General features: G+C 38.7%; 1 protein-coding gene and 1 long non-coding RNA gene across 2 annotated transcripts in view; both read left to right on the forward strand.

Annotated features, from left to right (window-relative positions):
• nfasca (neurofascin homolog (chicken) a) overlaps positions 1-7,026 on the forward strand; it is a 198,795-nt gene extending 191,769 nt beyond the window's left edge. The window contains exon 28 of the mRNA XM_051924556.1: positions 826-7,026. Coding sequence (XP_051780516.1) covers positions 826-1,057 — 232 coding nt within the window. The 3' untranslated portion in view covers positions 1,058-7,026. The remainder of the gene's footprint in view (positions 1-825) is intronic.
• A 741-nt stretch (positions 7,027-7,767) lies between these two features.
• Positions 7,768-8,965, forward strand: LOC127527054 (uncharacterized). Its single transcript, XR_007934423.1, has 2 exons — positions 7,768-8,244; positions 8,770-8,965. It is a non-coding gene; the product is annotated as an uncharacterized LOC127527054 (long non-coding RNA).
• Positions 8,966-24,580: the final 15,615 nt, after the last annotated feature.

Here is a 24,580-nt window from a genome sequence, read left to right on the forward strand (position 1 = left end):
TAATATGCTTGATTTGCAACTTACTTGTTATAAAGTGCTAATTGTATTGTATGTCCTTCTCATTTAAATGCATGGAATGTCCAAAAGAATCAGAAAACAGAACGAAACGATATGAATAAGAAAATGTTTGCGTAATCCAGTGGCTAATGTGTTTGGACTTGTAAGTCTGATGTCAGTGCTCCAGGCTTGGGAGTCTATTCACTTTCTGTTTTTAGTTGTTTTCTGATTAAGGCTTTGCTGTAGCTACTAAGATTGAAAATTTTATCTCCATATTGTTTTCAGTCATGTATCAGTATATTTTTTTTTGCCAGGAAATACAATGGAACTATCACTCCTGTTAGATTCATTGTCGTTCTCATTATTCAAAATATTTGGTAAAAAATTCTGCCTGTTTTTATTTTTGAAATCCAGCTATATTCAATGGAAAAATTGCAACATTTCAATTTAAATGAATTTATAATTTCTAAAGAACATTAGTCAGATTTTAAAAGACACTTTAGTGTGCCTCATTTAAATAAAAAAAAATAAGTTTTACAGTAATTTTCACTTTAAAATCTTTAAAATTTAAAATCATTATCTGGTATACATTAAAAAACTGGCATCCAAGCCAGTTCTGTTTTGAAAGTATTTCTCAGCAAATTATAGCACATATTAAGACAATTGCTTAGTCATTACTATCACAACTTGAAAAGAATATTTGCCTTGAATCTTGGTAGCTCCAGGACTTTACTGAGAAATATGGCCACATGAGATGAAAGGTGACTTTTAGTATTTGCTTCTTCTTTTCATTAATTGAAATGTTTTTTTTATTATTTTTGGATCTAGTGATGAGGATAACAAGCCTCTGCAGGGCAGCCAGACGTCTCTGGACGGAACCATTAAGCAGCCAGACAGTGAGGACAGCTTGGTGGACTATGGAGAAGGAGGAGATGGACAGTTCAATGAAGATGGTTCTTTCATTGGCCAGTACACTGTCAAGAAGGACAAGGAGGAGACGGAAGGCAACGAAAGCTCAGAGGCAACCTCTCCTGTCAATGCCATTTATTCTTTAGCATAGCCTTGCAGTGACATGCGGGCAGATGGAAGGAGGGGAGATGTTTTACATTTTCCCACAGGCACCTGAACCAAAATCAAGGTGGAAAACAAACCTGAATACAGCAGGCTGTAGTCTGTTTGGTGGCAGAATCTCTGGGACAGAAACTTTGGATACTTCCCTGACTGCCTCAGACATATACTGTAATTCCAAAACGTTTATGAAGAACATGACGGCAATTACGTTTAAAAAGGAGGAATTTTTTTTTTCCCAGACTTGAGGGGAGGGTGGGATTGTTAACAAGACAAGTTAGGCTGAAGGATGCAAGAGATGTTGAAAGAATCTTAGCTTCCCATCCTAGTAAGTTTAACCATTATTGAAAAGCATGCCTAGAGCTCGACTTTGTGAGCAGGACCTTATTGACATTTGAAGATTCTGATAGCAAGCATTTAATTTTGTTTCCTTGGTTTCATTACTGTTGTAAGCTGGCTGAGGTACCACCAACTTTGAAGTACTTACACCACTCTGTTACTGTAGAAGGTAGGTTACTTCAACCAAGAGGGTGACACATGCATGTTAACCTTTCAAGGCTTCTTCCTACTTTGCCAAAGATCTTTTGACATTTCAGGTGAGGTGCTAAGGCCAGTCATTTTCCATAGCCAGGTCTTTTATCAGAACTATGGCCAGTTGAGTAGAATTCACCTTCAAAGCAGACAGCATCACTAAATTGGTATTTGTAAAATGTCACTTCTGTATTTTTGCATCTTTTAACAGCTTAATTCTAATGTAGGGAGTGATTCCTAAAGTACTAAAATTAGATCAGGTAGAAGAGAGACCTTGTTCATGGATGTAGGGTTGCTTTTGTACGTTTGATCTTAGTCCTACTTCTGTCAGAGTACCATAGAAGCTGGATAGCAAAAGAATTAGCAAAGTAGATAGCTAAAACTCCCACTATGTATATGTATGAAATAAAGGGGTGATTTATGAGGTGCTTTATCATTTAAGCTTCAGTTTTAGACTGATTAGTTGTTGTAGGCATGATCAGGCTCAAAAAAGAGAAAATGCATTTGAAAGTTAGGCTGTCCCACATACAGAACCATCATCTCTCTCACACATTACTCAGCCTGGTGTTTGAGGACAAATGAGCAGTTTTTTACTTAGTTTCTGTGGATGGATGGAAAGGATTCACCCTCGGAGATCTCACCCTCTCCAGCCTGGGCACAGTTGTGTTACCCTTAATCAGAAATCTGGCATGACCGTCCATAGAAGACTGATGAATCAACCAGGGAGCACGCAATTTACCATACCCAGTTAACAAAACTGCCAAATAACTTGCTTGCAATTGAGTTTTTTTTTTAATTGTTTCTAATATTTTAAATAATAAAGAAAGAAGAAGGCAGTCAATGTAAACTCTTTACAAGACAAAATATCTTACTGAGGGCATAATGAAAGAGAAAACCAACTGAAACTCGGGATGGCTTGGAGAGCCATTCGATATAAAACTGAAAATTAGCAGACTCAAAAATCCTATCCCACTCTACCAGGCGCCGGCCCGCCATTGATGTCTTGGGCTCTTAAAAGGATAGAGTCTCTCCTGTTGCCTTCAATTTTTGTCTTTTTTCCTGTTTTATTTTTGGGTATCTTTAATGCAAAACTTGAACTTCCCTCTGCGATCACATCAGGAATCTTGCTTTCAGTACCGCGCTACTGTCTTAAAACTACAGAATGGATTTGCAGCCAAGGTACAGACTGCTTGTGGTGTTAATTCATTGTCTCTAAAAACTAAAAGAAGCCCATTTTGAACACAAGGAAGAAGTACACATTATCAAGCATAATTTTATTTATGTTCACCAAATGATTCAGCCTCATCTCTGTTCACTTTTTTGTTTTTATTTTTGTGTTCAATGGGATGGTATGCAGAATGTTTTTGAAAAGAATATGGAAACTAGCCATATCAATTTAGCATTTCATTATTTATGCATTGTTCTGAAGGAAATTACTGACAATGTTGAAAACACGTATATGCTGTTTGTTGAATTGCTTTGTATATAGATGTGACTCATTTAGAAAGAATAACTGAGTTTGTTAACAATGTTACATCTAAGTTTTGGTAAAAAGGAAAATATTGCAGTATTAAAAGCGACTCAAAATAAAAAAGAAAGAGTTTGGTGGCCAAAACATATTCGGATATTTAAGGTTCTAGTTTCATGAAGCATCATAGCTGGTAAGATCCTTGTGATATATTGCAGAAGTAAATATCCTGTGTTAGCATAAGTTTTTACATTAAGCCAGTAATATCTATGTTTAGTGTTTGGCAACTTGAAGCCTTTTAAGCCTATCTTACTAAGATGACTGATCATCATTACTAATGGCAATAGTTAATATATTAAATGAGTAAGGTTTTCTAGGTCAGAATGTTCAAATTGGGGTCAAAATAACCATTTACGCTGAGTTTTCATTTGAAAATAGTACAATAACCACCCATGTTTTGCTGCAATAAATAGGGACTCAGGTATGGAGTATTTGGCATCTTGTTGTGCCAGCACAATAGAAACACTTGGTTTTACTTCTCACTCTGTCGTTCAGATATACATTACAGTGTAGTCTTTAAACAGTGGAGTATAATAGGTAAAAGGTATTAAGCATTTGGTTTACTGAAGCTGACTCTGGAAATGGAGCTAGAGTTGAATATTAATCGAAAACAAGTCAGCATAGCCAGAGGTGTTCAGTTCCATAGAATGTGTATAATATGCCTTTGATCATTCCAAGTCAGCTCTCTGTTTATTTAATAAAGTGAAAATCTGTAATAATTGATGTAGACTATGCAATTTCTCAAAACATTTTCAAATGATAGACTTTGTGTCAATACAGGTAATGAATGTGAGGGTTGATGGCATTTAAGACTTAGCACAGACCAAGACTGAAGTAAGCAATCCTTACAAGTGTAGTTTTGTACCATTCAAGATTGTTTGTTTGAACAAGGAAAAAGGTTGTCTCTGGCTTATTCTAGGACTGTATGTACAAATGCAAACATTCATGCTCAACTAATTTAGAAACTGGACAAATTCACTGGAGAGTCCAATGTTCTTGCTGATGAGAGCACTCCCTCATATGGCAGCGCAGAGTTGAAGTGACCATTAAGCTTAGTATTTGGGAGTTTCTCCAGTTTTATTTTTGAAAAGAGTTTTAGGTTGTCCTTTAATGTTGTTTACTTGCCATTTTTTTGAATTTCAGGTGATCAACCAGGACTGCACACCATAACAATGTATGTTGCTTGTTTTTTTACTTGGCAATTTGAGCATGCTGGCTGTTTGGCTAAGCTGCCACTGTTAGCTGACATTCCGTGTGTCAGCAGGAAGCTAAATGTGAATCCTGTGCTGTTGCAGTTTTAGCTTTCTGTGTTCTTCTTGTCGAACATGGAGTTAGATTTCTCAGAAAAAAGAGTGCTTTTCACCACAATATATTATTGTTAGAAATATTATTACTATTGATGTGTTGGTGACATTTCTTTAATTCCAGAAATTTCAGGCGTTAACAAGTAAGCTCTTCCATGTTTTGTTCCACTGATCATTAGTTTCCTAACAGTCAATTTGAGTTCAGGGGATGTGATTTTAAGATTCACAGAAATATGTAAAAAAATGTAGAGTAGGTCTCCTTTCATCTTTCGTAGCTCTATTCAGAGCCATTGATTAACGGTTGACTTTCAGTTCTCTTTACATTCTGGTTGGTTAAAATATTATGCTGTCATCTTTTGGAATCTTTTAGCCATTAATGAAATAGTTTGTAGCAATCTAAACATTTATTTTGGCACATTATGTATTCTCTTTTATGTAGTTTTGTTTGATCTTCTTATTTCTTTCTCACTTACTCTTTGTTAACTTCTGTCCAGCTATAGATGTTCTTTTTTAATCACAGCATATGTTCTCATCTTACTGTAGAGTTTTTCTGATTTTGATATAAAAATTCATATTCAAGTAGGTGTCTCAACCACTGTACATGTCAAGAGATAACAATTCCTGAATTGAAGCATCTATGATAAAGTGTAACCCAAAGACTAAGCACTGTTTGGCCTTGGGATCTTATTTTTAGTTTTGGGGTGCACCAGTTATTGTGTTCAGTCAAGTGATGCACAACAAACTTGAGGCTAGCTCTTTTCCTAAAGTTTGAGATCCCACTCAGCAATTCACTCTTAAACAATGTTTCTGCAGTGACAAGTTTGTCTTCCTTTGGGGATTTTCAGAAATATTATGTATTGAACATGTCAGTTTTTGCTTAAGTTGCTTTTTCTTTCTGGCTGCCCATACCTGTCTGTGTTTTATGCTGGTTATGCAAAAATTCCACATTATGTCTAGGTTGAAGTGGTAAAAATTGAGACGTTAAGCAGTATTTTCTAAGTATCGGATAAAGCCTCAGGTTATAATTTCCTCTTTGAGCTGTCAAATTTGGGCAGAGTTTTCTTCATCAGGAAGCAGAGAACATCTTTTGTGACTCAGGTGAATTTATGCAACCTATTAACGAGGTTGACGTGAATATCTGATTGTGCACGAGGACCATGGACACTTGGTGAAAAACAAAAAACTTTGCTGCTACTGAACAAGATGTGTTAGACGTCTTCAGTAAAACATTTCATAGACAGTACCTAGGATGAATGCTGTGTCCCATGGAATTTTGTCAACTTCAAGTGTTGTTTATTGTTTCAGAAGTTTGATAAGGTTATTAGAGATACCAGGAACTCAAATTAGTCTATAATGCGATTGTCACTTCTTATTTTACTAATGTTAAATGCAATGGGAACAGTGGAAAGAAGGTCAGAAGCTAAACTTGGCTCAACCACTGAGAGATAGTCTTCATTCTTAGCAGTGTATAGTCATACCATACTGGCCTGTCTGTCAGATACATTAGAAAGTTAATAACAATGCCCTTTGTCAACATGCCATCTGTAAAGCTGAACTCAAGTTTGTCCACATACTCTATGTAAAGGGATTGTGCCATTGAACCGTTGTATAGTGACAGTCAAGTTCTTTACGTGTCTTACGTGTGTCACCTACAATTAATCTGATGCCCAGTGTGGTTCAAGACAATAACCTCATTCCCAGGCTTCATAGGAAATGGCTTTGTGCTTTTCCATACTGACACTTTGCAGAAAATAAGTGATTTTGTTTGCATCTTGGTCGCCTTCCCTTTTCTTTCTGCCCTTTTAACATCAGCCATGAATGTGTTTCTTTCTCAAAATGCAGGACTCCTTGTATTACTTGGCACATATTTATCCTGCATTTTCATTTTTTGTTTTAAATATGTAATATTTACCAATTCTGTGTTGGAAGTGCATGTTCCTTTTTATTTTGTTGGGATAACTATAGAAGACGAAATTGCAGCACTTCCTGTCTCATGCTATTTAAATTACTGGTATTTTTGTATAAGATTTTTTTTGTTTTCATTATTATGTTATCATAAATGTTACTGTTATTTAAGTGAATTCTGTTTGGAAAATGTATTTATACTTTTTATTTAATGCTAAATGTTATTTGTTAGAGTCATCTAGTGGTTTTTCAAACAATATATCTAAAGCTCCAGAGGATAAAAATTTAGTGGATTCATATAACAATTCCTATTGTACATTTACATTGAAATAATAATACAGTATATAATTTTTGAATTTATACAATTTATGTTATGTCAGGCTTTGTGCTTAACCATTTGTTTATATCATTAATAAGAATTTAACTTTTATTTTAAAAATATATACATATTTATATTTATATTTGCTTTGTTTTTTGTTTATGTGGTTTTGCAGACCTTGTCTTGTTCTGCTTGGATTAATTTTCTAATTGTTCATTAACCCACTGTTGCACATGGCGTTTATTTTAAGTGTCATGTGAGCCAGTTGCTGTCATCTGGGGGCTCATCCTTGGTGGGATCATTATTTCTAATGATAAAAAATAAATAAATAAAATCCCACTGTTAAGACATATTAAAAGAGAATCGTTAAAACATCTGGCCTCCTGTTCTAGTGTCCTTCTTGCTTGCAATGCATACATATCACAAAATGTGCTTTTCCTAGCAACTGACCCATTGTTTCATTGATCTCCCTAGAAAACAATTAAATAAATCAGAATGACCCATTTATTTAAAATCTAACTACTTAGACGCTGTGTTCATAAGAGTCAAACACTCCAGAATACAGCACATGTTGAAGATAGTTCATTTATTTTTACATTTTACTAAAACAAACTGACAGGAATTAGCCCTACAAAAGCCTAACTTAATTGCTGCTATTCATGATCCTTAAAGTGTAATTTTGCCTTTTAATGTTAATTTTGCCCACAGCACCACTGATGGCCTTTTGTTAGCATGAGACTGCGCTTTACAAAATGCACATTTCCTTTGTCACTTAAGGTAGCAGCTTTATATGTTGGGTAGAAAAGGATTCCTGTCACATAATGCTTGTAAAAGCGCTGCACATTTGGAGTGGGATAGACAAACATGTTTCCCTTTTTTTTTTGCTTTTTGTTTGCCATTGGAGAAAAAAAAATATTTGATATTTTACATGTTTAGGGTGAGTTGTGTTGACACCGATATTTACAAGTTAAACCAATCAAGTTAAACTTTCTAGAAAAAGGTGAGAGCCTTTTCTGTTTTGCAGTTTAGTGTTAAGAGAAATTACTTACAGTATAACAAAAAAGTTCAATTGGTCTCATTATATTTTTTAATAATTTCTTTTGTGAAGAGGGAAGGTGGAAAAAGTGAGTCTTTGCTAATTACTGGGTCTGTGACAATTTCCATGCATACTAGGCACTGATTTGCAGATACCGTCCACGACCAGCACATCAACACCTCAAACATCATTTCTTTCTGCATATTTTGATTATAGCTTTTAGGTGGTGTAGTAGATAGGACTGCTGCCTCACAGAGCCATTATCCTGGGTTCAAATCTTGCACCAAGACACTATCCACGTGGAGTCAGCATGGGTCTCCCTCCCATTGCTCCAGGTTTCCGCCCATAGATGTACAAATTAGGCTAACTGGCAATTTCACAGTCATTCCTGTTTGGGTCCTACAATTACGTAGTCCCCTATCCAGGACTGTTTACTGGGGGATTGTCACCTCTACTTGGGTTAAAGCAGTTTGACAGTGTTATTTAATTTAAGGGGTCACCACAGTTGGATGGAGCAGGTTAGAAAATGCATTTATTAAGGAGTCAATGAAACTAGGTAGTAAAAATCATAGTCTTGTTACTTGTACAGAATTCAGTGAAATCCTTACTTGCATGTTCAAAAAACATTCAATATGTCACCATTCTATGGAACAATGATACACAAGAATACCTTAAATATTAAATGCGGTGTTCAAACAACATGTTTGACATGTATGGGCAGCACGGTGGCGCAGTGGGTAGCACTGCTGCCTCGCAGTTAGGAGACCTGGGTTCGCTTCCCGGATCCTCCCTGCGTGGAGTTTGCATGTTCTCTCCGTGTCTGCGTGGGTTTCCTCCGGGCGCTCCGGTTTCCCCCCACAGCCCAAAAACATGCAGGTTAGGTGGATTGGCGATTCTAAATTGGCCCTAGTGTGTGCTTGGTGTGTGGGTGTGTTTGTGTGTGTCCTGTGGTGGGTTGGCACCCTGCCTGGGATTGGTTCCTGCCTTGTGCCCTATGTTGGCTGGGATTGGCTCCAGCAGACCCCTGTGACCCTGTGTTCGGATTCAGCGGGTTGGTAAATGGATGGATGGATGAAACTAGGAGTGTGGTTGCCCACAGGCTTATAGCCAGCACCTTTTAAAACACACTGTCTGGTGGTGCATGCGGTGTATTTCAAAAGATGCTTTGTGTAGCCAATTCCATCATTTGGTATTTACCTTCCACATCTCTGTTGTTCTGCTCTGGATCAGCTATGGAGCCGAGGCAGCACATTGTAGTAGATTAAGGTGGTACTGTTCACATAAAGAGAGAAGGGAAGATGGTCAGTTCCAATATCAGGTGTGAACTGTTAGATAAAAAAAACACTGCATGTCTGCATGGTGAACCATGTGTGTCATTTTAAATAAAAGGATGTTGGACTAACAGTGCAGATCACAAGATGTACTGATGCTCCGAAGGCCACTGGAGTTGGATTTAATGGACTGAGAATACAAGAGTAATGCAGTTTGTTAACCTCAAAGACCAGGCTTCACATTTTCACGCCAATAAACAAAAGACCGAATCAACCTTGGACTGACTACTTTAATAAGCTTCTCAACTAGCTGCAGTTATTAGAACTTCGTTTCAGAATATTTGTATTTAAAATTTTCATACAGTGGATTCAAACAGAGCATCTTTATATTAGTCGTTATCTTTAATGTGAAAAAAAAATCATAATTTCTGTCTCAAAACATCCTTTTTATGTGCACAATAACCAGATTTGTTTTTGTAAAAGATCTTTTCATTAAATTACATGTCCGGTGCGCTCAAAGTTTGAACTCTAGTCAGCTCTTTGAATTTATGTCTTTCTCATTGATTTTATTCCACTCAATTTTAGTGCAGATATTTTAATGTTGCAGTCTTTCCTCAGCAGTGGGAAAGAGTGTACATTAGAAGATGACTCGTGTTTTTTTTTTTAATGAAAATTCTCATCAATCAGGAATCAATATCCATCATCCAGTGGCCATTTACAACTCATCTATTATTTAAATGTACTGACTATACAGTAGTCTTTCCGATTCCCAGTGGAATGTGGAAATATTAATGTCTTCAAACCAGCCATCACAAGGTCCTGTCTGTTCATAAGATACCCCCTTTGGAAGCCATTAGCTGTTTCTGTGCTTCAAAAATCCCATACTGCAGAAGAAAAAATTACATCTATTTGCTGTGTTTTTTTGCTGGACCTCTTCCCTCAGGCTGTTGGAAGCTGGATGTCCATGTGGTTTTCTATGAAATGGTTTAGATGAGTTCATTTTAATACGCATGCCCTTACCTTTTTAGCACAGAGCCTTCCACACATTCAGTGTTAAAGCTTCCAAAGAGGGCAGGGATTGATGTTTTGTTTTTCTGGATACGTTGTGTAAAAGAATTGACGACTACACTCTAGTTTACTGTCAATGTGCACTTGTTTGGCAGTATTAGCAAAAAAAAAGTTTAACAAAAGAGATTTTAATTATAATTAGTAATTATATTTAGTACCTAAGTGGGTTGGTTCATCTATCAGCTTTATGAATTTAGTTTACCTATTGTAAAGTTACAAGTATTTGATGAGCAAAAAATTCACATGATATTGAATTCACAATGAAACTCAATGTTTCACTTTGGGAAAAAAAAAAATCTGCAAAATAAATTGTTTTTTGCCTCCAGCAATATTTATGCCATTCACACAAGAAGAAAAACATTTAGTTCCTGTTTGGAAACGTTTTGATGCATTAATATCATGTGTCTGCCTGTCTTTCAGTATTTAAATAAAGAAATCCAGTGAAAAAAAGAAAAAAAAATCACTGGAAGTGACGAGATCCTCATTTAGGATAACATGGTTGCTAGGTAACAGTGGAGGGGCGTGGTTTGGCAGCAGTGGTTTTTTTGTGAGATTTTGCTGTGGAGAAAACACACTAATGCACTTGAGGATGTGTCATGGTGTGGAAAATACTCAGCATAACATATTTTTTTAAAAACATACTGCACTCTTAACGCAATGATGTGAGCAAGAGGCATAAACTCACAGGTGGCGCAGTGGTAGTGCTGCTGCTTTGCAGTAAGGAGACTGTGGAAGATTGTGGGTTCGCTTCCCGGTTCCTCCCTGTGTGGATAGCGCTTTGAGTACTGAGAAAAGCGCTATATAAATGTAATGAATTATTATAAATGAAATTGATTTTACTGATGTGGTATGTGGTGGTGAGTATTACATGAATCACACAGATGTGGAAAAGAACACAAATAGTGCAGCGTAAATGAGACTTGAAGAAGCAACATACCTTGTTTTCTTCTTCCTTTAAAACTCCAAGCGACTCTTAGTGAGTGTCATGTTTCACAATTGAGAAACTACCTGCAAAACGAATTTTAGGGTCAGTTTTGCAAAATAGTATGCAAATTGAAACTTAACCATTTCACTCGTCATTAGTTTTGGGTAACTAGAGACCACCTTGACAGAGTCCAGAACAAACACCTATCAGACCCCTAAGTGTTTCTGTCCATCCTTCCTGAGCCAGAGCTTTGAGTTGTAGGCTTACTGAGACCCAAAGTGTGTGCTTGAAACAGTAAACGGAAGACAACTGTTAGGGGGGTCAGTTCACTGCAGGATACTGTCACACGTAATTAAAGGTACCAGTTAATGTATTGGGCAAATGTCTCGGATATACAAGGACTGCTGAAATTAAAAAAAACAAAAACCTTAAAAGACGCAGAAAACATTGAAATTTACTCAAAGAAAACTACTTTTAGTCATTTTTAATATTTATACATTTATATTTTCTACCCTAGCAACAAACTTGCTTTTGAAATCTTTTTTGGCTGTGCATTCCTAGTATCTCTCAGATCATAAATATTTGATGAATATTTATTTGTGAATACTTAATTTTGATTTTTTTGTGTTTTGTTACGGTTATGTAACCAATGTTCAGTTCAAATATGAAAATTAATTTCACCAACTGACTAAGTAATGGTTTAAATGATTGGACAATATTTGAACGCAATAAGATTTTTTATATTTGATTTATTTTACATATTGTAAAAGTTATTTGTTTGTTTCCTCAGGTTTGACTGATATGTAAATAATAAGATCAATTTGTTTTTTCAGAAAGTGTAAATGGGTAACACTGCAATTAATATAAAAACTGACCTGAACAGGTAGCAAGGCGGATGACTGAAGGACGGGTTAATACAATTAAACCCACGCTCTCCTGTCGGAACACATTCTTCCACTCAAAGGCAATACTGCTAAATAACTTTATTAATAACAATAACTTTTTGATTGATTTCAGCTTTTGCTCTGCAGTGTATGCATGCACTCAAAATACACACGCAAATCCATTTTATGCCTCTGTGTCTACCAGGGAATTCCCCCAGGAGTAAAGCTCAGGGAGAGTTTGTTTTAGCAATCCTTTCTTGAATAAAGAATAGGTGGAAATTCATATTTTTAATTTAGATATATAGTAGAGGTGAGGTTTTAATACATCTGTTCAATTCTAATGTAGACGTTTTCTGGGAATATGGATTACTGTTTGGTCACTTTTCAGGTTATGTCACCTGTTCGAGTGCTAAAGTATGTTCAGCTACAGGCCTATTTGAAGGAATGCGAGTCAGATAGAAGGATGTCGCTTCAAATAAGGAAGCCACCCACTTTGGTATCTAGAGTGTCTGCTACCAATAGAGGACTGCATTACGAGATTGAAGGAGTGTTAGCCTTCAAAGACAAGCAATGGACACCCAGCGGGGAGCAATTTGGCTGGCAATGGGGTGGCCAAGAATGTTTTATTGTTCCACAATGTGCATTTCTTTAACATTTGATTTTTAAAGCAAGTACAGTACACTAAGTCGAGCCATATTTACAGCCAGTGTGCTTTCTTGCCCTCTCAGGTGTGACTCTTCACAATTTTCATTTATGAGGTAACACTGCTCCATAATAAATGAACAAGATTGAGCCACATGTGTCATACAAAGCCATGCCATGCTTAACACTCATACCAAAATGGAGCATTTTTAAACAATTGGGAAACTTTTCATGCATTTCGGAACTTTAATAGTATCTCAAACCTTCAAAAGTTCTACAAAATGAGGTATAGCCCATTATCTTAGAGTGTAAAAAATAAAAGCCACTGAACCGGTGAATTAAAACACCAGTTTTCCTGTTGCTTTAATTATTCTGTTCTTCTATTTTCACTCTTAATTACTGTTGTTATTTCGCCTAACTAGTATGAAAGCTGTCATCTTCCATTTTTGTAATTTATGTTCAGTGCTACATATAATAATATTATCCTTTGGCTTCCCCTCAGTGTGTGTTTAGGGAGTTGTTTTCATTTATTTTTATTATTATTTTTTAATGTTGCCTGGAGCAGAAAGTTTTGTTTTGCTTTGGATATAAACCTTAAAGACGAGCTGCCAAAACCATCTCTGTGAATATATAATATGAAATGAAAAATCAGGATTGTCTGCAAACATCTTCATGTGTTTTCTAGTATAATTAAATATACAAAGAATAATCATTAAAGAAATATAATAATCAAAAGCGCATTTATCCAGGCTTGTATTTTGTACAGAATATGTTACATATCTCAACAACCAACGGGTTAATTCTCATTTTGTATTTTTTATTCTTTTCTGTTAATTCTACTAAAACAATAAAAATACATGTATAGCTTTTGGAAACAAACCTTTTCTCTCCACTGTCTTTAATTTTGGCAAAAGTTTCAAGTTAGAGTAAATAACTTGAGGAGAGGGGCTGCCAGTCATGGCCCTGGAGGGCACGAGGGGCTGTGAGTCTTCTCTCCATCCAGCTTTTCTTTTCATTAAGAGCCCATTCAATACTGCATTATTTATTTGACTTCCGTGACTTGCTAGTGCTTGCCAAGTCTAGTGGGCTGGATTGTCCTCTTGGGTGGTCTTTGAGAGTTGACAACAGTCAGCATTTGTGTGGAATTTGCACATTCCCTCCCTCTCCAGTTTGTTGTGCACCTTCTAAATTTTTAAAGTGTGAAGTAAGAGTGTGTGTACCGTGCAGTATGTGGGCACCCCAATCAGGATTAATTCCTGCCTTGCTCAGTTTTGCAGGGATCCACCCCATCCTCCTCACTACACTGAATTGAAGTGAATGGGTGTCATGGTGGATGGACGTAATAATTTCTGCAACCATCATCCAAATGTGCATTTCAGGCCTTTTCCTTTCTCTTGTGTTTCTTTGATAATAATTATGTGGGTACAAATTGGGAGTCGGTTGTCAAATTGTCTCCCCTTTTATTTGCGTCTCATTAGTAAGAAAAAGCAGCAATACAAACAGGGAATACAATAAGCAATTAGGGGTTCTAAATCTTAATGCATTAAGAAATTGGTCAGAGCAACAACTCACAGCCACTATGAACCTCAAGAACCACGACTGGGAATCTCTTCTTTACTAGGACAAAGTGAGAAAAGCCGTGCCAATTAGATATGGTCTTGAGTGCTTAGCAGTAACAACCGTCCATTCCTCCATTTTCCAGATATGCTTTTCATTAGTGAGTCAAAAACCAGTAATTGAGGTGTCTACCCTGCCATCAAGCAAATTCACTCACTCACGTCTGGGCCATTTGGAGTTGCCAGTTAGCCCAACATGCACTTGCTCGAGATGTGACATCAAGCTGGAATTCCTGAAGAAAAACCCAATGCAGCCTCCTCCAAGACTGCTGGCAGACTGTCTTTCAAATCCAAATCCCTAAGGCGGATGGGTAGGTAAGGGGGAATGAACGAGTTCATCACTGGCCCACTGAAAGCAAAAACCAGGAAAGAAGGTGAGCTGCCATTTCTACGGTGTATTGATTCAAGAACCAATTATGTTCTTGAATCAAATCTACTTTGAGTAAATGAATTGTGAAAAAGTAAAACCCATGGCAATTGTTGAGTTTTTCATCATATTTGAACAGGCAAACATTCGATCTTCATGCAAAGAGAGCCTACAGATAAGGGCGATCTACTTAAATGACACATAAAATGGACATGGAGTATTCATTCTCATAATCTCACTGATCAAAAATGCAGATTTGGCACACAGAAGTAGTAGGTACACTCCTACGTTTATCAAAACTTGTAATGCATAAAATTGAAATCATGTGTTCCAGAAGAGGTGTCAGCGATTAGAACCACCTCAGGGGGTATACAGGTGGACGTGTCTTATTTAAACTGCAGTTATCGAGGGGTCTGCTGTTGTCTTTGCTATTGACCTGCATGGTCATATCAGGCCGAGATCAAAAAAGCTCTGTAAGGCGCTCAGATAAAAGGGTATGGCAAGGATTTTAAAAGATCACCAAATTATTTGAAATCTTTCATTCTACTGTAGGAGAAATCATCTAGAAATGGTGTAGATTTCAAATGACTGCTAATTTCTCCCAAGACTGACCAGCCCAGGAAAATGTAGCCCAAGTGCTGAGTGACTTCATTGCTGGATCTGCAGATAACTCTTGCAAACGTTTGTGTCAAAGTGCATGCAGCTACAATCAGAAAGAGACTTCACAAATGTGACCTGCATGTGAAGTGTGCCAGGAAAACCCCTTGCTGTCCAAAAAGAACATCAGAGCAAGGTTGTGGTTTGCTATTGAACATCTACTCAAAGATCAGGCCTTCTGAAACACTGTGCTCTGGACAGATGAACCAAAGACAGAGGTGTTTGGCCAAAGTAACAGACGACATAGCATTTCAGGAGAGGAAAATCATACCAATGCTGAAGCATGGTGCTGGAAATGTTATGAATTGGGGTTGCTTTGCTGTCTCAGGGCCTGTGCACTTTACAGTCAGCGAGTCAACTGTGAATTGTGCATCATATCAAAGTGTGCTTGAAGAGAATGTGAGGCCATCTGTCCAAAAGTTGAAGTTGAACTAGCAAATCTCCCAAGGATTGGCTCAAAAAGAAGAAATGGTGAGTTATGGACCGGCCTAGTCAACGCCCTGTTTGAATCCCATTGAAATGTTGTGAGGATCTGAAATGGACAGTGCATCTAAGAAAACCCACAAACATCTTGAAACTGGAGGAGTGGACAAAAAATGTACCTAGTTGATGTCAGAGAGCGGTGGGCAGTTATGCAAAACACCTACAAGAAGTCATTTCTGCCAGAGGGTGGCAACACCAGCTTCTGAGGCCAAGGCTTTACTTACTTTTTCCCCAGTGCTCCATTACATCTGTTGATATTTTGTTGAATTAATGATTGAAAAGGATCAGTTTCCTTGTGTTTTTATTCAGATATATCACCTTTATCTGGAGGCTCTGTTTGCATAAAGGTCTGTTGTTTGTTTGGGTGTACAGGGCAGGAAACAGCCGAGGATGGGGAGCCATCCCACTGAGAAACACGCCAGCACTCGCACTCTCACATATGGCTACTTAACCCAACTTACATGTCCTTGGGATGTGGCAGAAAAACCCATGAAGATGACATAGGAAGTCATGGGTAGAATGTACAAATTTCTCACACATATCTCCAGACAGAATTCCATCTCAGGATAATGGATCTGTGAGGCAACAGCATTAACCATTGTTCAAAGTTGTTTATATCATTTAGAAAAGATTTTGAAATATCATTGAAAACCTATTCAGTTATAACTGCTATTCTCCATTAAAATTGCCCAGACCATGGAACATCTGTTACATAGTTGTAGTTACATAACCTGATGTTTTATTACATTTTTAAAGTACAGATACAATGTAAGTATGTAAGTACACTTGTTTTTGGATCAGTGATAAATTGTTACATTGTAATTATATAAACTGTGGAATAACAATGACGACTAAGTAATTAACTATAGCGTTACTTTGTATTGCACAGTAAGTACGAAGTAATAACATAATTACACGGCACTTATATAGGTAATTACTTAGTAATTACAGTGTAATTATAGACACTTAATGTAAAGTGTTACCGTACTAACTTCTTCACATGACTGTACAGGAATAACCACAAAGTAGGAAGGTCTGCTAACCCCATTCAGTCCAATGTGCTGGGCGCCTTTAGCCAGCTGCTATAGCTCACCTCATTATGATGGCCCAGTGGCTCTCTTCTTAAAGTGCGGGTGTTCTTACAACAGACTCCCATCAAACATCCATTTGCTTTAATCCTTCTTAACCCAAATTTTTTAGAGTGGGGAACACTTTCTCCAGTCAACATCATCTGAAACAAAAGAGACAGGAAAACTCATATGGTGACCCCCTAAAAAACCCCAAAAAAAGCAAACCAGAACAGATGTGCCAACTCCAGGCAAAAACTTGGGAATCGAACTGAGGACTGAAAATTGGAAGGCAGCATTCTGACCTTTGAAGGTAAGTGAATGTGCTCTTATTATTATATTCACAATTTCTACATGAAACCTTTCTACTAAAATTTTGCATTTTTTACATTTCTGATAGGAATTAATTAAATTCACATATTTATTTTTCACTATTTCAATGGGCATATTATATATAATAAATACCTATATGGAAATTTAATATTTTAAAATTGATGTACATTTTAGCATTACTTTAATCTTCAAGCATAATATGTGAAAAATGTATAGCCTTGATATTACAGAAGGTAACTAAAGAAATGATTTTTACACCTGATATGAGGCAGAGCAGCTCGGCACAGTCGCTAAGGCTTTGGACTTCAGACCCTGAGGTTGTGGGTTCAAATCCCGCCACTAGCACTGTGGGACCCTGAGTGAGTCACTTCACATGCCTGTGCTCCCACTGGAACTAGAAGAGAAATCTCAAATGTTGCCAGTCACTTTGGCTAAAAGCATCAGCCAAATAAATAAACGTAAGTGTTATGTGTGTATGAGATGTGTAAGTATACTCCCTATACGGCTTGTACCACAATGTCACAGGAGGAATGCTCAGATTTGGACCCAGTCTGCTGAAGCTGTTAGGAATGCCTTGAATAATAATAGTAAATAATAATAATAAAGGAGAAACCCAGCCTGTAGTAAGTTCATTTGCAATACTTTAAGAACCTGCAACCTGACTGAAGACAATAGTGCAGGGGTGATGGGCCGCAGTGGCTGTAGGTTTTCATTCTGACCCTTTTCCTAATCAATGATCAGTTTTCATCGCTAATTAACTTCTTTTCCCTTCATTATAATAGCCCAGTTTTTAAGGATTCAGTCCTCTGAAGTTATTCCTTTCTTCATTAAGTGATTGCCAAACAGAAATGAGATGAGAAACGAGCCAACAGATGACCAGCTGAACTGGGATATCAAACTCCAGCCAGTCCTCTTAATGAGAAGCTCATTCTTGCTGTTAATTAAACCCATTATTTTATTCCATTGCTTGTTGCTGCTCTTATTCTGTCACAGCAGACATTTCCAAAACTGCTGATTTTCTGTTTTTTCTAAGAACACCATAAATTATTTTGGTGACCTGAGAGATCAACCTTACCGAGACCATCACCTTTCTTTATTTTCAGATATTGTGTGATGGGCACAGGTGAGCTGGTCATGTGGTGGCTTGTTTAATTAATAAAATTATAAATAAAATTAATAAAATCTAATTAATAAAAAACAGACAACTAAGGGGCCCGAGTCAAGTTAATTAAACCTAAGGCAAATGAAGTTAATTAGCAGCAACAACTGGTCACTAATGAAGAAGACTGTTAGAATGAAAACCTGCAGCCACTGCAGCCCTCCAGGACCGGAGTTAGACATCTCTGCAATAGTGGGTGACTGGATGGATGGTTAGATAAGTTATCACATTTGGAGTATTCAGAACCCATTAACTAACAAAACATATCTATGATATATGAACGGTAAAGTCAAGTCAAGTTGGAGAGCATGCACTGGTACAGTGCGTTGCCGCACCCACTACACAACGAAACAACTCGGGATCCCGGTTTGCAACCCCCCAGGCAGACACCCGATCCAGGCTCACCCTCCGGAAATGACTCTTTATCTGCCGCAGCCAGGTGTTACGTGGGTGACCCCTTGGCCTGGTCCAGCCACTTGAGTCCCCAACAGTGAGGATCTTATGAGCCGGATCACCCTCGGGGAAATGTGCCACATGGCCGTAGTGCCATAACTGATGCTCCCTCACAATGCAGGTAATGTGCCTCATTCGAGACTCCATGAGCAACCGCTCATTCAACACAAAGTCAAACCAATGGTATCCAAGGATTTTCCGGAGAGACACAGTACCAAAGGAGTCCAGTCTTCATCTCAGGTCACTGGATAGTGTCCATGTCTTGCAACCGTATAGCAAGACAGAAAGCACCAGGACTCTAAAGCCTTGGACCTTCGTCCTTTTGCATAGATATTGGGAGCGCCACACACCCCTTTCGAGCGACCTCATGACCCCCCATGCTCTCCCAATCCGCCTACTGACTTCATAGGAAGAGTCACCAGAGACATGAATGTGACTGCCAAGGTAAATAAACCTCTCGACAAGGTCAACACTCTCTCTGCAGACAGACACACTGCTGATGGCCGTGCCCAAGAGGTCATTAAAGGCCTGGTCATTAAAAGTCATTAAAGGCCTTTATGAACGGTAACTGTTGATAAAATCAACTAGAAATATGTGTAATCTACAAACAGTATTGGTTGTGACCTGGATGGATTCAAACCCTGGGACCATGCCATTGGAACTAAGGCCCTGTTTACAATAAAATGAGTAAGGAGCATACAGAGGGAGGCTTAGTGATTAGCACTTCTGACTCACACCACCAGGACACTCGGTTTGATTTTCAGCCCGGGGACTGTTGGTGTGGACCTTGTACTGTATGTTCTCATTGTATCCATCACAGGTTTTTCATCCCACACTGCAAAACATGCGTAAAAATTAATAGAAGACTTTAAATTCCCCCAGTGTGAATAAAGGGGTATGCAGTAATTCACCCTGTGATGGGCTGATGCTCTGTACAGGGTTTGTTTCTGTTGTGACAAGGAGACAAAAATGACCAGGAGATGAGAGGTGTCAAAACGGGAAAACACAATCAGGAGTGCAGCACCTTTATAAGGAATTCAATCCTTTGCAAGTTTCCACTTTTAATTGTTTTACAGTGTGTGTTTAATGCCTGCAATTAATTTAGACCATTTTGCAGAGATCTGTTTTTGCTTTGACTTTGAAGATTCTGTTTCTGTTGATCAGTATTTAAAAGGCCAAAGTAAATCCACATTGATTTTGTATTGTATAAAAATAAAATGTGAAAACTCTTTAGGAGTGAATACTTTTTATAGTCACAGAGAGAAGCAAGAACGGTCAACAAAAAAAGTCAAATCACAAAATCAAAGTCAGGAAACTTAATAAAAAGGTCGTTAAGGTAGTTAACTTTACAAAAATACAGCACTGACAGTGAATTCAATAACACTTAAATATGATGACACAGTACACCACATGACTTCCATGTCACATGACCATCAATGGGCATAGTGATAGTAAACGATACTGATGAGCAAACCCCACTCAATTTGCTTCGCCTTGAATTCAATAAAATCACCGGCAAAGTGCATTAAGCTCACAGGGAAAGGAGAAAGTGAAGTAGTTTTGAGTGGATTGTAATGGTGTAGTGCTCTTTGAAGTGTCCCTGAGGGATGGGGAGACATTAGCCAATTATGATGAACCATTATTGTTGGCAAAAATGTGACCTGAGCTGAGAGGCAGCAGTACTGACCTCTGTGCTACTTTGCCTCCCTGAGATAAAATTATACTCCCGACTCCACAAAGTTCTTTATCTCTCTCTTGCTGGGTCCCCCAAGCGCCTATCACTATGACTACCTAACACCCACAAAGCCTATCATGCAAGGGATCAGAGTTATATACTTGAGAGGCTTTCCCTGTCACTACCCAATCTGCACTACATTGAAAAAATCATAACATGCTTAATCCAATATAGGCGCCATGGAGGAAGGACAGGTTTCCTGGCCATTATGGAGGATGATTTCTTGTCCAGCCAGGAGACCTTAAAGGATGGACTGGGTGAATATCGGTACCAGGAGCACTACAGGTGACAGTATTCCTCAAGGCTGAATCCAATTAAAACACTCGCAGGGTGGCATGGGAATTGGAGTCGGTAAACGAAATGAGGGAGGTCGGGAAGGGTCTGCCCTTGTTTCCACACAACCCAGAAGTGCTCTGGATGACCTGTGCATGACACCTGAAGTAGTTCTAGTTCAAAAGAGCCTTACAGGCTTACCTCGGTAAGTCAGGAGCTAACGAACGATACTCAACTGGAGGTGGAAGGAGGAAGAGAATCTCTTCATGTTTTTGAGTATTTTGGCTGGTGCTTGTGTGGAAAAGTGTTGGTGAAAAATAAAAACCTTTCATTTGAACTAAGAATCATGTTGGGCAATTTTTTTGTCTGAAGTTTGGGACTCAGTGGTGTCCCCTTGTGGTTACACCAGCAATGAATATTTGCAGAACAACAAAGTATTCAAAATATTATAGTTTCAAAATATTCTCTTTATGGTCAGCTAATGTAACCCTCAAAAGAAAACACTACCAGATGGGATGCAAATGTTCAAATCCGGTTTAAGTAATGTTATGTGAGAACAATTACTCAATCTCTCTTCATCCTAGTCGGGCAGCAGGATGACAACATCTACTAATCTAAATTTGTTGCTTACAAACACAAAATCAATGCACAAGTGAAGTGACTAATTAATAAAGGCGTGTAAATTGGATTTAAACAAAAACTCAGAGCTGAGATTAGGACACACTGACGTACAGTCGATGACGTTCATTTATAAATAAGAGAAGGCCATTTTGTGGGATCTTTACACAAAGTCCACAAATTGGATGGTGGTCTTCACTCACTTGCTTTCTGCTGACCTGGTGCTCTTCCACCCTGATGCTAGAAGTGAGCCTCACTTGTTTTTCCAACAATGTATTACTTTGTTGACTTTGGTGCAGGTTATTAATTTTATCACCCAGATGGAGGGCTTTGTCTTGGCAGATGTTTCAAATGCCCTGAAATGCCGTGAGGGGTAAAAGTGAAAGACGTTCTGCTGGTCTGTCTCTTTGAGAAGGAAAATCTTGAGTTGCTTTTTGGCTGCTAACCAAGTTGCAGTGTGTCAGTTTATTAATGATCTAACTCTTCTCCCCACCATTATCATTAATTTTGTTATCATTTAATACGTCATACATTCTAATGTATGGATATCCAAATTTTAATGTGCTTCTGCTTCTCTTCCTCTCATCGGGTTTCAAGAGCACGGTAAGTGTGCTCAGCCAAGACGCCATCGATATTCTACGCACTGAGGAGTGTTTGTTTAGAGACTCCATCTCTTTTAGACCCTATAATTAGATCTGGTGAGTATGAAAAAGAACGAACATATGGATGGTTTATTGTACAGCATCAAAGCAGCCAATAATGAGAATATCCTACATTTTCAGTACCTCAGGCAAGCAAGTATTTAATTGGTAAAAGAAATTCTCTGAGTGCAGCAATGCAGGTTGCTGTTTTTTCATATGTGTTGTTCCATGGCAGATTAACGGGTTAATTTTGCACATCTTAACAAAGCTGTCAGGCAGCAGCACTAAAAGATAAAATTCCCAGTGGAAACTCATCACCATAGCATGCAAATAAGTAAATGCTTGTCATTCTGAGCAACCAACATCCAATCTTACGTATGCATCAGTCTCACCCAGTAGACAGGTGAATGCCATTGTCTGTCATATGCAGTACACATCCTGGCAGTCTAACCATTGCTTCAAACATTTGTGTGTCTCATGCTCCTTTTAAATGATGCACAAGCTTGCAGAAGATGGCTGCTTTTTGTCAGGCTGGAGCTGGAAGGAACTGTATGAGGAAGAGGGTGCTGGACACACAGGCAGCTGCAGAAGTGGGGGATCTGAATCGGCCGTTTGACTCTAATCCTGACATATGGCGTGAGGAAAGAGGGAAAGAGACAACCATAGGGAGCAGTGAAGGGGAAACAATTGAAATGGATGCACTTCCAAGTCACCTCTCTCTGTGGGACACTGATATTCCATTAGCCTTGTCATCACTGAGATGGCATAACATAAGGAGGCCGACTTCTGGCCTCATTCCAAATAAAAAATAAATAAATAAAGATACCTCTTCTATCACAGTGGCATAGTGGTTGGCAAAGCTGACTTAAAACTCAGGCCCCTGAGTGTGATTCCGGACCATGGTAATGTCTATGTAGAGTTCGCACGTCCATATTCGTTTTCTCATTTTTCCTTCTGACATCCCATAGATTGCATGTCAGTTGAAACTTTGTTAATTCAAACAGAGGACGATAAAAAGATGGCCTTCTATTGCAAAGTTTCATTCTGTACTTGTGGACTCTCACAGATCTTTCAACCACTCCTATTTGCTTTTGAATACAGCAAACCATCAGCATAAGAATTTTGATGAGTTCATCATGGGGCAGCTCAAGAAATTCCTTGTTTCAAGCCAGTGACACATTACATAACTTCTAGTCAGGGTGGGTGTCAAACTTCTTGCCTGCGGATGTCTGGTTGCACAACTTCAAATTGGAGGGCATGATAAATTACATGACCCTGAGACAATTTGCCAGCATAGTTTCACATTTCTAGTGGAGTTGTGCTGGTCTGATTGTCTGACAGCCAATGATGCCCAACAGTGCCGGTGATTTAAAAATTCAGGTGTAGTGCGTTCATCCCCAGCCTCAGCTCCCTTTCTTACCTCTTTTTGATTCATTCCATGGAAGTTCACCTTGGTGGTGTACTGCTTCATTTTTAAAAACTCTGAAAGAGGAGACGAAACAACGTCAAAGTGTTGGGGCGCCACCCTGGTGATGCCTTAGAATTGAAACAAGAGAACAATGAAAAACACGCAACAAGTTGCGGATAATGTCCTTTCAGACGGGAAATCAGAATTGAACTGACACAAAATGGCAGGATTCCAGGCAGGAAGGGACGGGTCCAGGAGGGCGGTAACTGAAGTGACATCTGTGGTGGAATGGCCGTCAATCTTCCATTCTTCAGAGAAGGCATTCGAACAGAGCGACAACCCCTGGTCAGGCAGGTAATTATTATCACCAGAGCCCTTAACCTGTCACCTATGCACACACGCGTTAACGATTCATTTATATCATTGATTCAAAGTCGGAAGCTGTCACCATTTTTAGCATTCGGAAGCCTTGGCAAGATTTCAAAAATCTTCTGAACCAATGAATATATTTAAATAACCAGAAAAAGATTTTTCTCAGCATAAACTGAGGATTGGTGTCACTTACCATATGCTCTGAAACCATATAGTCCTGTAAAAATCCATCTATCCATCCATCCTCTTCCGCTTATCTGAGATCGGGTCACAGGGGCAGCAGCTTGAGCAGAGATGCCCAGACTTTCCTCTCCCCGGCCACTTCTTCTAGCTCTTCCGGGGGAATCCCAAGGCGTTCCCATGCCAGCCGGGAGACATAGTCCCTCCAGCGTGTCCTGGGTCTTCCCCGGGGTCTCCTCCCGGTTGGACGTGCCTGGAACACCTCACCAGGGAGGCGTCCAGGAGGCATCCTGATCAGATGCCCGAGCCACCTCATCTGACTCCTCTCGATGCGGAGGAGCAGCGGCTCTACTCTGAGCCCCTCCCGGATGACTGAGCTTCTCACCCTATCTTTAAGGGAAAGCCCAGACACCCTGCGGAGGAAACTCATTTCAGCCGCTTGTATTCGCGATCTCGTTCTTTCGGTCACTACCCATAGCTCATGACCATAGGTGAGAGTAGGAGCATAGATCGACTGGTAAATTGAGAGCTTCGCCTTATGGCTCAGCGCCTTTTTCACCACAGAACACAAAAGCATTATTCATAGAATAGTGCCCTTGTTACATGAAAAACATAAAAAATTGACATCAGGAAAATGGTTACCCCCCCCCCTTCATGGATTTGCATGACTTTAAAGTTGAAAAAAACAAAAATAAATTTTGCAGTTTTTGAGGTATTACATCTCTTACGTGACATCATCT

This window comes from Erpetoichthys calabaricus, chromosome 3 (assembly GCF_900747795.2).
Source record: "Erpetoichthys calabaricus chromosome 3, fErpCal1.3, whole genome shotgun sequence".
NCBI lineage: Eukaryota > Metazoa > Chordata > Cladistia > Polypteriformes > Polypteridae > Erpetoichthys > Erpetoichthys calabaricus.